Source organism: Trichomonas vaginalis, chromosome I, assembly GCF_026262505.1.
Source record: "Trichomonas vaginalis G3 chromosome I, whole genome shotgun sequence".
In the NCBI taxonomy this organism is placed as follows: domain Eukaryota; phylum Parabasalia; order Trichomonadida; family Trichomonadidae; genus Trichomonas; species Trichomonas vaginalis.
In genome coordinates this window covers 1,331,711-1,345,989 of record NC_067203.1, presented here as the reverse complement: position 1 = coordinate 1,345,989, position 14,279 = coordinate 1,331,711, and the positions used below count along the sequence as shown (strand labels likewise).

Here is a 14,279-nt window from a genome sequence, read left to right as displayed (position 1 = left end):
AATGACCGAAGAAGTTGAAACGGTAGATTTGACACCACAAACAAAAAGTTCAGAACCATTGTCAAAACCTGTCAAAGAACTTACAGATGAAGAGAAAAATTCAATAATAGAAAGTGCCAGGTCTGGAAATACAAACCCTAACTATAAAGTCACTTTTCATAGAAATGGAACGGCTAGTATCTCAAAAAAGAAACAGACTCTCACAAATAAAATATTGAAGTCTGAAGGAGCTTTCGAGACAACAGATGGAAAAGTTTACTTCACTGACCAACAGTTCATTATAGAACATCTCATTGACTTAGAGTCGAAATATTCTAAATTTTACAACAAACACAAAAAGTTGAAAGGAAAACAAAAACAAATGGCATATGATATTTATGAAGATGTTGACGACACAACTGTTCCTGCAAGTGAAGTAAAGTCAGAGGAACCGAAAAGTGACGAAAAACCGATAGAAGAAGAAAAACCAAAAACTGAAGATAAACCAAAACCAAAGTTTAGTTTCCAAACTAAACCAAGTCAACCTTCATTAGCTGGTATGGGTTGGCGTCAAAGACTTATGGCAGCAGGCGGTTATGTAAAGTAAAGAAAAAAATATTTTTTTATTTTTATAAAAATGCCCCCATATAGAATGGATAGAAAGTCTGCTAGAATAAAAGCAGAGTTACAAAGATATGGTTGGAGAGTTTCGAAGAATTTTAAATATAGGAAGGGAAGACCCATAAAAGTCTATGACAAATTGTCTGGTCTTCGCTACGAAATGGATTTGGAAACAGCACGTGCCAATTATCCAAACAGACTAGAAAGGTTAGAAGAAGAACGTCTTATGGACATGCCTTTCGATGTTAGTGAACCTCAAGTTGAAGGACACGACGGCTTTGCCAGATTCTACTGGAAACATGACGAACAATTGCATCCTTTGAGAAGGAAAAAAGGAAAAGGTGAAGACGCACATGCTCCCATGGAAAGAACAAGATATGCATATGAAAAGTATCGTGAAGTTAGAAGTCAAATTACATCTGGTCGAACCTTTACAGTAAACTTTGACGAAGGAAAGAACAAAGAAGGCTTCATGGGAGTACTTGCTGCAATTCAAGACGGAAATAAGAAAGGACACAATCTCAGATCGACCATAACAGATTTGGATGGTCACATTTACTATGCACATGGCAATGAACAAACAGCCGCAAAACTTCTTGACGCTTTCAAGACTACAAAGAGAGAACAAATGGTTGACTCCGACTCAGACATTTTGAATGCAATTGAAGGAATTGCAAGTGTCAAGTTCGAATGGTACCAACCTAACCCTCAAGCAGTCAGACAACATGCTGGATACTTCCCCTTCATAAATAAGTCTGACATTGACTTGACAAGGTATGGAATTTACAATTCAATTGAAACAATTGTCAACGAACCTTGCATTCTTACATGTCTCAGGAACTCTGGTCTTGTTACAGATGAGAAGATGAAGTATCTTGAGTCATGTGTGAAGACAAGGTACATTCTCAGAGGTCAATTGGCAAAAATTGCACCGTTGGCAAATGTCAATATCCGAGTCAACATACCTACAGCTAAAGGTTCTTCACATGATGACTATGTTGTTGACAAAGACTTACCATGGTTGAAGATTGTAATTGTCCACAACCACTTCATGTTGAACGAAAGTCTTACAAACCCATTCTTTGGTAAAAGTAAGTGCAACATTGTCAGAGCTGTAAACATTCTTTTCGAGAAAGGTTTGTTGGAACCAATTCCAGATGACAAGCTGACAGAAACTTTTGTACCAAAAGACGAAACAAACTTTTCATTGTTAGCAAGACCAAAAGTTGTTCCAGACAAAGTTCTAGTACAAAAGAAGTACACAGTTCCACAAGGGGTTGGTATGTTCGGATACCAACCCGAACCAGAAGAACTTCCAATGAGGTTGCAAGAACTTCAAGATGCTATAAACAAACTTCCATTGAGACATCTAATTGACGTCAAATTGTATTGGAGAGCATCTGAGTTAGGTCAGAAGGTTTTATATGAAACAGGTTGCTTCGACGATGTTTATGAGATAACAGGAGAAGTTTCTCAGAAGATAAGAGACTCACTTGAATTTCCACAAACTGGACCAATTGGTTGCGACAAGTTCGACTCAGATGAAAAGATATACTATGTCGACCTTAACGCTGCGTACATGAGGTTTGTCCAATATATTCCGACTGGAATTCCAAACGAAGATGGTGAGTTCCCGGGAAGGAACTATACAGTTGGAAAAGTCATACAACAACTGTATGATATTAGGAAAGCTTCAAACCCCAAACTTGCAATGACACTCAAATTGCTTATGAATTCGACATGGGGATATTCCATTAAGAAACCTCAAGAGATGAAGAGTAAACATTATGAGAAGGTCGACAACTTTGTTGAAAGGTTTTCTCCTTTTGTTTTGAAGTACGAATTCACTCAAGGTCAAAGTGGCTTAGTAACCACATTAAAACATATTGTCGAACATTGGTCTTACCCTCAGTTCGCAAAGGCAGTCCTTGACAACTACAACAAATTCTTCTCCGAAGTCAAATCCAAAGTGAAGGTTTACTATGAGAACATTGACGCACTCATGACGAACGAAGAAGGCTATAACAAACTCATTGAAATGGGTTTAGTCGGTGAAAAGATGGGCTGTTTTAAGCTAGATAAGGTTTTTTCAGAAGTTCATGTAATATCGAAAAGGAAATATTGGGGCATACTTGAAGACGGCACAGAAATAAAACATTGCATGAAATAAAAAATTTATTTTTAAAAAAGTGACATTTTTTTATTTTATTTGAAATGTACGCTGAGTTTGTTGGAGAAGACCGTTGGGAAACTTGTTTGTTAGATGAGAAATATGAAATTCACTGTTGTGAGTCATTTGAAGTCAGAAACAAAAAGACAAAAAGAGTTTTAAGCGAATGGGAGCGAAATGACGGATATGCTATTATGAAGATGGGTGGAAAACACTATCTTAAACATGTTGTCATTGCAACTCATTTTATACTGAATCCTAACAATTTACCTTTTGTAGACCATATAAACCATATAAGAAACGACAATAGACTTGAAAACTTACGTTGGGTCACTCGTTCTGAAAACAATAAGAACAAAGGCAAATTTGGAGATATTGTATTCGAATTTGTCGACGAACTAGAAGATGAAACAATTGAAATTACAGACTATGGCAAGCATACGTTTGAGTTTTACTACTATAGCGAAGAACAAGACTCTTTCTACTTTTATACCGGCGTAAACTATAGGAAATTACAAGTATATTTTACTAAGGCGGGCTATGCTTATGTAAACACTAGAGATACAGATGGAAAATACGTTCAAATACTTCTTAACAAATTCAAGAAGCTATATGGCATACCATTTTAAAACAATATATTTTTACATATATTAAATGCTTCAGGTTGAAAAACAAAGAACAAAAGTAGCAGATACAAAACCGTTAGACTATATCTTTACAAATGCTGGGAGGACTATTTCAGATGAAGAAATTTCATCCCGAGCATACAGGTTTGACTATCCAATTCGTTGGCTTCAAAGTCCTTCAGATGCAAAGGCAATAGGATTTAGAAGAGTTTTGTTTTCAAATAGAACTAACGCATTTATGTTCGCAGTATATTTTCATGGGCAGTATGAAGGTCCTGATGGTCTAATAGACAAATTTGACGAAATGAGAATCTTTACAGTTCGTTCAGACGAAAGTCTTGAGAAAACTCTAGATGACTTTCAAACTCAAATGAACAAATATTATTGGGAATTTCAAGAAAAATACGACTCTTTACTAAATGGAACATACTATCTGAAACTAGAATATGACAAGATGAGCTCCACCGTTTCATTTCAAAAGATTGAAATTAACCCTCCAAGAGATACAGAGTTTTTATTTTGGAAAGTAGACAAACGTTCTTGGGCACAATTTCTTCGGTTACTAAACCAGAACGAACCATTACCACCAGATGGTCTATTTAAAATTATACTTCCACCAGCAGATTTGATGGTTTATAGAAACGTGTTTGACCCTCAAAATGTTATGTGTCATGCAAGTTTCAGTTCAAGCAACAATAGTTTTCTATGTATTGGTAAGAACCTTTATGACTTTGCTTCTAAATTCTACGAACCACCTAGTAACAGTTTCTCTGACTTTCAAGTTTGGTTCACAACAAATGGTGTGCAACATATTATTCCATTGTACTATGACTTTTATCTCGAATTGTCTTTCATATATAACTACGGAAAAGTGCTGAAAAAGTATTGAATGTGAAGATATTAGAAAATAACATTTTTTCTAACATCGTAGAAAACTCATGAAAACAATTTATTTTTGACACTTTCACAAAAAACATAAAAAAAGTGAGTTAAAATGAGATGTTTACTGAACTGGCTGAATGTCGCCTTCTGTAGTTATAAAGAACGGCTGACCAGAGAAGTGAAGGAGAGACTGAATTGCCAATTTCATATGGGGTAGGGGGTTCTCCTTGTTTGGTATTTTTATCCAAGGACATTTGTTTAGGAACTTAACAAGAGCTTCTCTTTTGGCGTCCTTTATGCCATCGTAGGCTGTCCCGTCTGGTATTTGAATTGGAATTCCAGTCGAAGTCTCGAGCTGAAGTGTAGACCTTCCAGAAATAGTGGTGAACTTGACCTTGGGCTTCATTACTTTGCGCAAGTAGTCTTTTACGCAGTCGTTAAGTTCAATGAGGTAAATTGCCTCGTCAAATCCTTCTGGCATTCCGAGTCCTTCCATCCGACAGGAAAATATTTTCCCGACAACTGGAAAAAATTTTCCGGACAAAGGGAAAAATTTTTCCTTCCGACAGGAAGAACTCTTCCAGTTGTCCGTCCGTAAACCATTCAAATTTTCGAAAATTGAGAACTTTTTGGTCGAACTTCAGAAAATGTTTTTCCTTCCGACAGAAAAAGTTTTTCCTTCCGACAGAAAAAGTTCTTCCATCCGACAGGAAAAATTTTTCCTTCCGACAGGACACAAACGGATGACTGACGTTCCTCTTCCTGAATGCCTTCCAAAGCCAGAAGAACCGAAAGCTGCAGAACCACAACAGTCTCCTCAGCAACCTCAGTTCCAGCAAGTACCTTCGAATTACTACCAATTTCCACCTCAAGGTTACTACCCACCACAAGGCTTCCCGAACTACCCTCCTCAGCCTATGCCTTACTTCCCCAACCCTTGGTTGTTCCAGCAAGCTCCACCCCAGCAATTCCAATTCCAATCTCAATCGAAGAGAGACCAAGACTTCGAAGAAGGTCTGAACCGCTTACGCAAAGAGTATGCTACAGCTCCAATTGAGAGAAAGTTGTTCCCGGACCAAAAAATATAATTTAGGTGAAGAGGTGAGATTTCACCTCTTTTTTCACCTGTTTTTTCACCCTCTTGAATTTTCATGAATTTTATATATTAATGTTTTCGTTAAGCCACTTTGTGCCGTCAGTCAGTCAGTCAGTCAGTTTAGGAAAAACTTTAGAAAGTTGTTGGAAAATAAGTCCTGGGAAGAGTATTATAAGGCATTTTGTGAAGAATATAGCAACCGCCGGAATTCGGACTGTTGCTTTTTATACAAAATTCATGCAGGAAATTCTTGAGTTTTGGTTGAAAGAATACGGTGGAGCCAAAAGTGGCTCGACCTCAAAACAAGCATTTTATGAGCTTACAAAGGGTGTTATAAATGAATTCAAAGGTATTTACATACATCCTGACCTCGTTCATTTTGTTGCTGAATTCAGCAAAAATAATGTTTAGGGTAGATGGTTAGATCTAACCTCATTTCTACCCTCTTGAATTTTCATGAATTTCCTTAAGATAGAAAAAATAAAGTTAGTTTTATTTTTATTTATTTTTTTTATTTTGTATAAAAGAACAGAAATGTCAACAATCGGCACAACAACAATTCAAACAACAGCACCAAACTCGTTAGTCATGAATCCAACATCTATGTTAGTAGAAATGAAAAGCTTCATTCCTTCTTCATTTACTTTCGAAACAGAAATACAAAGAATAAAGCAGGAACTTTTAACAAGTAATTTAGACTGTAGTGCGAAAGATGAAACAAATGAACAGTATCTTTATGAAATGGAGGACCTCATCGACCATTTGCCTAAACTACCTGAAATTCAGCAGCAAAAACTAACTATTCCTGAATTCGATGAAATTGAAGTCAAAGCAACTGACTCAGTAGAAATAAAGAAGTTCATACGAAAGGTAAATTATGAGTTTCTAGGATATCATTGCAACCATAAAGTTATGGACAAAGATTGCGACATGGTATATAAGAACATCTCTGACATATATAAATCGGGGGGTTTAAGACATACGACAACTTTGTTTCATTAGCTGCAAAATGTGTATGGCAGATAAGAGATAAAGATAGAAGAGGTAAGGTATGGAATGAACAGATAAAACCAACTGCTTCAGATTTAAAGAAAACCATTGACGCCTTGGTTGTTTTAGCAGGTAAGGTTTCAGAATATAACGCAAAAATGAATCCGCAATGTTCTAAATGTAAAGCAGCAATTAGGAAATATAACTATTCAGTAAAAGAGATAGAAAGAATGAGAAACGACTATGCAGATTTAAAGAGGGAGGCAGAGAAGCCGGTAGAAAATAAAATGAACATGTTAGAATTTCTGAACAAAAACTATCCAACTGCTGACGATTTCCTATTATCTGATGTCAAGAAGAAGTATAAAGAAACTTTCGGCATTGTTAAAATTTTTGATGTACTAAAAGAAGAAATTGAAGCTACGAAATTGTTTAGGATTTCAAATATACATCGTACAATTCATGTAAAACGCTTGTGAAAAAAAGAGGTGAAAAATTAGGTGAAAAAAGAGGTGAAATCTCACCTCTTCACCTAAAATATATTTTTATTGAATTCAGCAACAAAATTCTGAGTAAAATAATTTTTAGGGCATGTGTCAAACCGTTGAGTTTTCACAAAATTCCAAAAATAACGTTTACCATGTGAAACGTTTATAAAATAACTGGGGTAGAAATGAGGTTAGATATCGGGTTAGATCTAACCATCTACCCTAAAAATTATTTTTGCTGAATTCAGCACAAAAATAATGAATTTCATTAGTTAGAAAAATAAAGTTAGTTTTTTATAAAATATTTTTTATCCGGAATATAAAGACAGTAATGTCAACATCAGAGAACACAACAACAGTTATAGTCCATGAAGCTATAAATGAAGAATATGAATGCATACAATATAACAAACAATTGCGTCTCATTCGTTCAGTCAAAGACGATATGTACCAAATGCAAAGTATAATGAATGCTCTTCGTTCTACAAAGCAAGCATATCATTGGTTTGAAAACCAACAGACAAAAGAACTTTTAGAAGAATTTCCTCATATGTTTGCTACCCTCGGAAAACCGAGGGTAGAGATTCCGTACGAAAATCGCAAGAATTTGGCTCCTGGTTTGAGAGGATATTATGTTCATAGGCTTCTTGTAAATGCTGTAGCAATGTGGGCTTCACCTCGTTACGCTTGTTATATTTTCATGATGTTAGATGAAATTCATAGACAAGAACGTGAAGAGCTAGAGAACAAGCTTGAAGCAAAAGACAAAAACATACAGAAAAGAATACCACGTTCGGTACCAAAAGGAAAGGAAAAGAACTATAAGTATATGATTTATACTGAAGAGATGGAGAAAGAAGAAGACAGTGACATGGTTATGTTGCATTTAGTCAGAAGAAACAACAAGAGCTTTTACGACCTTGCTAAGATTTACAAATCTGACAGAAATTGGTTCTATCGCGAAAACTTACTGATTTCAATGACCCCAAATGAAGATGTGAAACAAATAGTTCAAGATACGTTACCTCAAACACACTATGATATTAAAGGTTGTACAATACTTACATTCAAAGAAGACTTAACATTACTGAAGGAAAAAATAACAGAATATTTTGACAACTTCAAACAAGTAGGGTAGATGCACTCTTTATTTTTCAAGCTTGACCATTTACACAATTTGAACTTTGTTTGCGTAGATATGAATTCTGAAAGAAGTATGAGGGTCTTGTATGACTTTGTACTTCTCCCATAGTTCATGTCTGTCAAACTTACCTGCCATGGACTCTTTCATAAGTTCCATGAAATCGTCTTCGGACAATCCGGGGAAAAGTATTATGTCAGTAAGTACTCTTTTAACATCCTTACTTAAACTCTTTGCTGTCTGTACACAAATGACAACTGAGATGTTAAAGTGTCTGAGCTTCTTAAGAATTCGACACATATCTTGTTCTCTGTTCTTTAACAAAGGATGAGAGGCGAAATCATCTAAGATAAGAAGACATCTATGAGGGTAAGTCTTCCAATCGTAAGATTGCAATTTCTTCGAAATGTATTCTATCTCTTTCTGTTTGTTTCTGAAGTGTTTCTTCTCTAATATTCTCTGCATTTCCTCATTTGGGTCTTTAAACTTCGAATTTATATACTCATTTATAGCATTATACTTCAAAACTCTTCTTTGGTACTTCTTTATCCAATCTAACAACTCAGTATCCTTTATACATACTAACTTAGACTTCTTTATAATATCTTTGAACGAATTGACGGTTTGGTCAAATTGACCAGAAGTCGAACAAATAACAACTAACTCATAGAATGGGTTCTTCTCATCTAGTTCTTGTTGTTGTGCAGCCATTTTAAGATAAGTGAAAGTCTTACCCGACCCAGGTGGTGCAATTAGACCTGTTATACCATTCTGAGCAAATAAGAACTTTTCATGTATAGGCTTTATCTGAGCATTTTCTAACTTCACCTTGTTCTTATTTAAAACATTCTCAAATTTTTTGTCAATGTCAGCAAACTTTTTTTCTAACATATTTTTAGAAAAATTAAAATTTTTATCTTTTAGAAAATGTCTAGCGATTTCGCTATCTATATTCGAGACAAACTTTTTGACAGCAAAACATCTGTCGACCATAAAATCTTACATAGTGTAAACAAGAAAGGTGAATTTGTTCTAAAGTTCTGTTTCTGGGAATATGACAAGAACCATAAAACATTACAAAGAGCAGTCTTAAAATTTGTCAATGACAGACTTGTTGACAGAGATGACGCCGATTGGAAAGATGAAGTCCAACAAAAGTTCTTAGAATGCAAAGAAGACACATGCGCTGTTCTTGAAGATGAAATAGAAAACAGAATAGATGAGCTATTAAAGGACAAAGAACTTTTACATAAATATGGTTCTGAGAAATTTGACATATCTCCACCAGAGAAGAAGAAGAAAGAAAAGAAAGAGAAAAAAGTAGAAGAGAAGAAAGAACCTGAACCAGTTCCAGAGAAGGGGAGATATGACATGTAAAAATAAAATTTTATTTTTAGAACATTTCTGGGTCAATGTCAATGTTCTCTTCCTCTTTAGGAGTAAACACTGGCTTAGACTCTAATAGCTTTTTACCCAATTTACCTTGAACTTCTACAACTTTAGACTCATAATATTCATAGTCGTCTGTCTTCTTTGGTTCATAAGGTATAACAAGTTTGTATGCTTTGCCTTCTTTAAGGTTTGAGAACCTTCTGTCAAAATTTTCTTTGACTGTTAACAAACCTTCTATGTTCTAAGTCTTCAAATTTCGCACCATTTTTAGTCACAATAGCAAACTTAACTGGTTCGATGTTCCAAACTTTGCTGAATGAAGACTTTTCAAAATGGTAGAAGAAAACATTCAAATATGTGAATGGGTCTAGTTCTTTCTTTAAGTCCTGACATGTACTTGTTTACTGAGATGAATTTCGTCATCTTTTCTATCGGATAAAAAAATATTTTTTTTAAATTTACTCAGAAAAAATTTTCTTTGTATATACACCATTCTGAACATCTAAAAGACTTTTGACATTTGCCAAGAATGTACGTTTAGAAGCTGCCATATAACCATATTCTTGACAATATTGTTTATATTCATCATATAAAGACTTTTCATCTAAACACTCAAAGTCGCTTTCTTCTATGAACAGTTCATATACACTCTTGTTTGCTTCTAACAAATGTTTGTCTCTCTTCGGTATGTGGAATTTGTCTTGGATTGAACTTAGAAATATCTAATGTCATGAAATATGAGAACAAGTGGTTGTAAAAGTCAGATGTCAAAGTTTCTGCTAAGTCGTCAAATATTCTGTATCTTGCATATGAGAATCTGACGTTCTGACAACTACATATCTTCTGTCAGAACTTTCTAACTTCATCGGAACAGCATTGTTTGAAACCATAATGAAGTTTGCAACATTTTCACAAACTCTTTGGTCTTTATACTTTCTTTCAACAACTCCAACTTTTGTCTGTTATAAGACTCTTCAAAAGCATCTGAGTTCAAAACTTTTGTTGTATCTATACTTTGAAGTTCATTGCAAACTATAAGTTTCATATTCTCTATTGAGGAGTTAAACTTGCCAAGATGTTTTTAAGTTTGTCATATTAGGGTTCGAATAACCTTCTAACAGTTTGCACAAAATATCTGTAAAGAAAGTATTCTTACAGTTCCTTGTTTTCCAATTATAATGAGAGCAGTTTCATTTTTAGCACTTGGATGTTGTAAGATATTTGCAAACCAACATAAGATATACTCATAGACTCCTTTCGTTTCCATTGCATATAATTTCTTTGACATGGTCTAACCAAGCTTCTATAATACTGTGTTTCCATTCTACTTGTTCGTATTTATATCCAGTGAAGATAGAATAGAAGTTTGGAGAAGGTGTATAGAACTTTATACCTCGAACTGAAAAATCTTCTAACTTTGACAATAGGATATCCCAAGCATCTAACATCTTCATGCCAACTTGTACGACTTTTATTTTCTTAAGTTTCTGTCTACATTCTTGTTCTGAAACTATTGTTGCTCTTGGTTTGTTAAATACAACATCCCATTCTTTCATGACATAACATTCTGGGGCAGAGTCAACATAAATGACTAAACGTTTCAAATTCTCGACTGCTTTGTTATAGTCTCTAAATGGACACAATTTTGAATGCTTGGAAGTCATAAAAATCTGAAACATCTATTCTGTACATTTTTATAAAAATAAAAAAATAATATTTTTTTATTCTTGACTTTGTTGTTCCATTTGTTGCATTTGTTGTTCTTGAGCTATTTGTTGTTGAAGTTGTTCTTGTAATACAATACTTTCACCAGTTGCATCTTCCAATTCGAAACTTTCTGCCGTCATTGACAAATACATAGGACATAAAAGTTTTACAGGAACAAAGTTTGCGTCAACTAATGTCAACGTTATACTTGCCAAAGTGTTTGAGTTCACTAAGGTTGAAAATTCTGCATTCGAATGAACAATAGGCAAACCAGCAGAGAAAGTATTGTTTATACGCATAAGTATCTTTTTGTCATAATAGTTTCTGTCGACATTCGAATAACACTTTGAACCTAAGTTTGAAACAATATATAAGATTGGTGTGCTTAATGTCAATGGAATAGACAAACCTTGTATTACACCTTTTCCTGTTATAGGAAACTGTTGGTAGTAAAAACCAGAAATAAGTTTTGTATTATAGCTCATATCGTTTATAGTAAACTCAGTCGGACATCCAAACATAATGAAACCTGTTCTAGTTGCAGCACATGTTACACCCGTACTTAAAGTATTAAATAAGTCAACAAAACCTGTTGGTGGTATATCTGAGTAAGTATCTTCAAAGGAGTATTTTTTACCATTCACAACAATAAAGTCTTCTGGTGTCAAAAGAGCAAAACAGGCTTTAGTCGTCATTGTGTTTAAGGTTAGTTTACAATATCGTCCTTGAGGACTTTGTAAGTTTGTTGTTATAGAATTATATGACTCAGGGTTTTTAGTCGTAATAGTATAAACCATTATGTCTTCTGCCATTTACTTAGCAAATAAATTTTAATGAAATGTTGTGGTCGTCAAATATTTTTATAACGTCTGGGAAACTATATTTTAAGTTCAACGTTTCACCTCCTTTCATAACGTATATCTTGTCAATGACATTATATGAAACACCACAGCAACTAATGTCGGGTTCTATTTCTTTGATGTTTATATCGTCTGCCTCTGTCAAAAGTTTCAATAGTTCTTTCAAAACTTCATGAGGTGCAATGACATATGAGTTCACTTTTACAGGGTTGTGTTCGACCAAGTTTAACATTATACTTAAAGCTTGACAAATCTTCTCCTGAGTTTGAAGTTTGTCTTTCAGTTGTTGGTAGTCGTTTCGAATATCTGCAACAGAACTTAAGTCTCTGTTAACTTCAGGATATGTTGGTTCTTTTACAGGAACAATTGTTATACCATCTTCGTCTTCGTATGGTTTCCCCACTTCAACATCTCTGTCTTTGACATTGACAACAACACTTTGACTGTTTGTTTGAGTTGGTGAATTTAACTTCACATCTGCCACCGCCATTAAACCTTTTGAAACACTTACGCTTCTATTTTTCGGAAATGACATTTTACTTAGAATAAAAAGATGGACGCATTTGAGTATCTCTTCGAATTGAAGCAGAACAAAGTTTACACACACAAACAATACAAATACATTGACAGAATAGTTCTTTATACAAACAATGGAAAATGTTATAGAATAGCAGTCTTTGCTGAACCAAAATATTTTCATAAAGCAAAGAAAGTTGGTATAACTGAAATGGTGAAAGTTCTTGAAGCAGACAAAAATATAACTTCAAAACTTACATATATTACTAAAGGAAAGTTTATAATACAATATTATGTCAAAACTGGCGTACTGTCAATATTTGACGGAGAGAAGTCAGTTCAAGAACAACTTACTGACCTGCTGCCAAAATCTGCTCGATGGAAGCTGTCGTTATGCCAATCTGAGGAGCCCCAGCAGGTTTCATCGAACGAATCTTCAAAAGAGCATCTTCCGTGAAAAGTGCTATTGGTTTTGTAAACTTCTTTGCTCTCAATTCATCTGGACCGTCTCTGTCACCAGTATATTGTATTTGAACTGTACCAACAGTTGAAATACCACCCATAAAGTCTTCTGAGTCAGCAAATGGAATGCCAAGCCAAAAGTTTGAACGGTCTCCATTTGTATATTGAGTTTTTTGACCTCCTGTATGAGTCCATACTTTCACATATGGCATAATAGAACTTTGCATTTCAGGGTTAATGGTTGTTGTGAAGTTGTTGTTAAAGTTCATAGCATCTAATGTCAAGTTATATGACCTCATATCCTCAACTGTAGAATATTCTTCTCTTGGATAATATTTGCCATCTATGTTTATATGATATTTAATACCAGGGTTGTAGAAACAAGAATAGTCATTTATAGTTCGTCTGAACAGTACAAACATAGTATCTGCATGTTTCATTGCAGTTGTTAAAGCAATATCTGTTCTTGCACCTGCGGCTCCTGGATTTTGGTTTCCAACTTCACCTGCAAAGTCTTTGACAGATATTTGGTGTATAGGGAACATAAGTGGAACTGCAATATATTTGGCAGCTAAAGCATTTGAAATATCTGGGTCCAACATATAGACTGCAAGTCTGCTTTCTATTCTCTTGCGTTCAAACTGTTCGCATGTAAACTTAACTGGGTCCCAAGCAGTTCCAGCAGCATTGAAATAATAGTTTACTTCATTGTTGAAGTTTGAGAAACCAAAGTCTAAGTCAACTTTGTCTTTGCAAAATTCGGCGAATGACGTTTGATTTGTTCCCTTTACGTCTGTAATAGTGAATGTGTCTTGTGTTGGTGCAATGACTAAGTTATTTTTGCTTGGAGTAAGTTCGATAGAAATTTTTCCTGCCCAGTTTGGCAAGTATCTTAAAAACCTGAAGATGAGGAAAGATGACAAAGGAACTCTAAGTTTCAGTTTTACTTTGGTTACTGCTGCTGCAGTTTGTCCAGAAAGGTTAACATAAACTCCTGGAACGTTAGGGTCAAGTCTTCTTATTTTCTCAATAGTTGCATACTGGTCTGTTTGTTCTCTAGCTTGTGGTTGTACTGAGTTTCTCAAAGCGAACCATTCATAGTTTGCCCATGTTACTGTTTGAACTAAGTCAGAGTTAGAATATATCTTATATCCCATAAAAACTTCTGGAGCATATTGGTATCCGACATAGAAAATTCCATTGCAACCTTTCTTGTCAGACAACTTGGCAGAAGGTTTTATTTCAATGTCTTGTTCCACGTATAAGAATGAGTTGTCAATAGAAATAATGTGAAACCTGTCGCAAGCAATATCTACTGTTGTTGAAGAACCTTCTCCAAACTCACCTAC

At 34.8% G+C, this 14,279-nt stretch overlaps 14 protein-coding genes and 2 pseudogenes across 16 annotated transcripts, besides 1 other annotated feature; 9 read left to right on the top strand and 7 right to left on the bottom strand.

Annotated features, from left to right (window-relative positions):
• Positions 1-14,279: part of a mobile genetic element that runs on past both edges of the window.
• On the top strand, positions 2-586 carry TVAGG3_0908000 (phage tail repeat-like family; the record flags this gene model as incomplete). The annotated part of the gene is made up of 1 exon (XM_051251663.1): positions 2-586. The coding sequence occupies one exon, from the start codon at positions 2-4 to the stop codon at positions 584-586; it is 585 nt and encodes a 194-aa protein (XP_051077237.1).
• Positions 632-1,272, top strand: TVAGG3_0907990 (uncharacterized protein; the record flags this gene model as incomplete). The annotated part of the gene is made up of 1 exon (XM_051251662.1): positions 632-1,272. A coding segment is annotated over one exon (641 nt), but the record flags the coding sequence as incomplete, so codon positions are not given.
• Positions 2,815-3,399, top strand: TVAGG3_0907980 (His-Me finger endonucleases family; the record flags this gene model as incomplete). Its single annotated transcript, XM_051251661.1, has 1 exon — positions 2,815-3,399. The coding sequence occupies one exon, from the start codon at positions 2,815-2,817 to the stop codon at positions 3,397-3,399; it is 585 nt and encodes a 194-aa protein (XP_051077235.1).
• On the top strand, positions 3,425-4,285 carry TVAGG3_0907970 (uncharacterized protein; the record flags this gene model as incomplete). The annotated part of the gene is made up of 1 exon (XM_051251660.1): positions 3,425-4,285. The coding sequence occupies one exon, from the start codon at positions 3,425-3,427 to the stop codon at positions 4,283-4,285; it is 861 nt and encodes a 286-aa protein (XP_051077234.1).
• TVAGG3_0907960 (uncharacterized protein) lies at positions 4,400-4,774 on the bottom strand (the record flags this gene model as incomplete). The annotated part of the gene is made up of 1 exon (XM_051251659.1): positions 4,400-4,774. The coding sequence occupies one exon, from the start codon at positions 4,772-4,774 to the stop codon at positions 4,400-4,402; it is 375 nt and encodes a 124-aa protein (XP_051077233.1).
• On the top strand, positions 4,926-5,366 carry TVAGG3_0907950 (uncharacterized protein; the record flags this gene model as incomplete). The annotated part of the gene is made up of 1 exon (XM_051251658.1): positions 4,926-5,366. The coding sequence occupies one exon, from the start codon at positions 4,926-4,928 to the stop codon at positions 5,364-5,366; it is 441 nt and encodes a 146-aa protein (XP_051077232.1).
• Positions 5,909-6,034, top strand: TVAGG3_0907940 (organellar and viral DNA polymerase type B; the record flags this gene model as incomplete). Its single annotated transcript, XM_051251657.1, has 1 exon — positions 5,909-6,034. A coding segment is annotated over one exon (126 nt), but the record flags the coding sequence as incomplete, so codon positions are not given.
• On the top strand, positions 6,523-6,843 carry TVAGG3_0907930 (organellar and viral DNA polymerase type B; the record flags this gene model as incomplete). The annotated part of the gene is made up of 1 exon (XM_051251656.1): positions 6,523-6,843. One exon carries the CDS (start codon positions 6,523-6,525, stop codon positions 6,841-6,843), a length of 321 nt encoding a protein of 106 aa, XP_051077230.1.
• TVAGG3_0907920 (KilA, N-terminal/APSES-type HTH, DNA-binding family) lies at positions 7,184-7,990 on the top strand (the record flags this gene model as incomplete). Its single annotated transcript, XM_051251655.1, has 1 exon — positions 7,184-7,990. The coding sequence occupies one exon, from the start codon at positions 7,184-7,186 to the stop codon at positions 7,988-7,990; it is 807 nt and encodes a 268-aa protein (XP_051077229.1).
• TVAGG3_0907910 (protein of unknown function, DUF4106 family) lies at positions 8,021-8,458 on the bottom strand (the record flags this gene model as incomplete). Its single annotated transcript, XM_051251654.1, has 1 exon — positions 8,021-8,458. One exon carries the CDS (start codon positions 8,456-8,458, stop codon positions 8,021-8,023), a length of 438 nt encoding a protein of 145 aa, XP_051077228.1.
• TVAGG3_0907900 (P-loop containing nucleoside triphosphate hydrolases family) lies at positions 8,590-8,884 on the bottom strand (the record flags this gene model as incomplete). The annotated part of the gene is made up of 1 exon (XM_051251653.1): positions 8,590-8,884. A coding segment is annotated over one exon (295 nt), but the record flags the coding sequence as incomplete, so codon positions are not given.
• TVAGG3_0907890 (uncharacterized protein) lies at positions 8,921-9,370 on the top strand (the record flags this gene model as incomplete). Its single annotated transcript, XM_051251652.1, has 1 exon — positions 8,921-9,370. The coding sequence occupies one exon, from the start codon at positions 8,921-8,923 to the stop codon at positions 9,368-9,370; it is 450 nt and encodes a 149-aa protein (XP_051077226.1).
• On the bottom strand, positions 9,387-9,808 carry TVAGG3_0907880 (annotated as a pseudogene). The gene has a single exon. A coding segment is annotated over exon 1 (422 nt).
• On the bottom strand, positions 9,844-11,077 carry TVAGG3_0907870 (annotated as a pseudogene). The gene has a single exon. A coding segment is annotated over exon 1 (1,234 nt).
• TVAGG3_0907860 (uncharacterized protein) lies at positions 11,107-11,904 on the bottom strand (the record flags this gene model as incomplete). Its single annotated transcript, XM_051251651.1, has 1 exon — positions 11,107-11,904. The coding sequence occupies one exon, from the start codon at positions 11,902-11,904 to the stop codon at positions 11,107-11,109; it is 798 nt and encodes a 265-aa protein (XP_051077225.1).
• On the bottom strand, positions 11,909-12,442 carry TVAGG3_0907850 (protein of unknown function, DUF4106 family; the record flags this gene model as incomplete). Its single annotated transcript, XM_051251650.1, has 1 exon — positions 11,909-12,442. The coding sequence occupies one exon, from the start codon at positions 12,440-12,442 to the stop codon at positions 11,909-11,911; it is 534 nt and encodes a 177-aa protein (XP_051077224.1).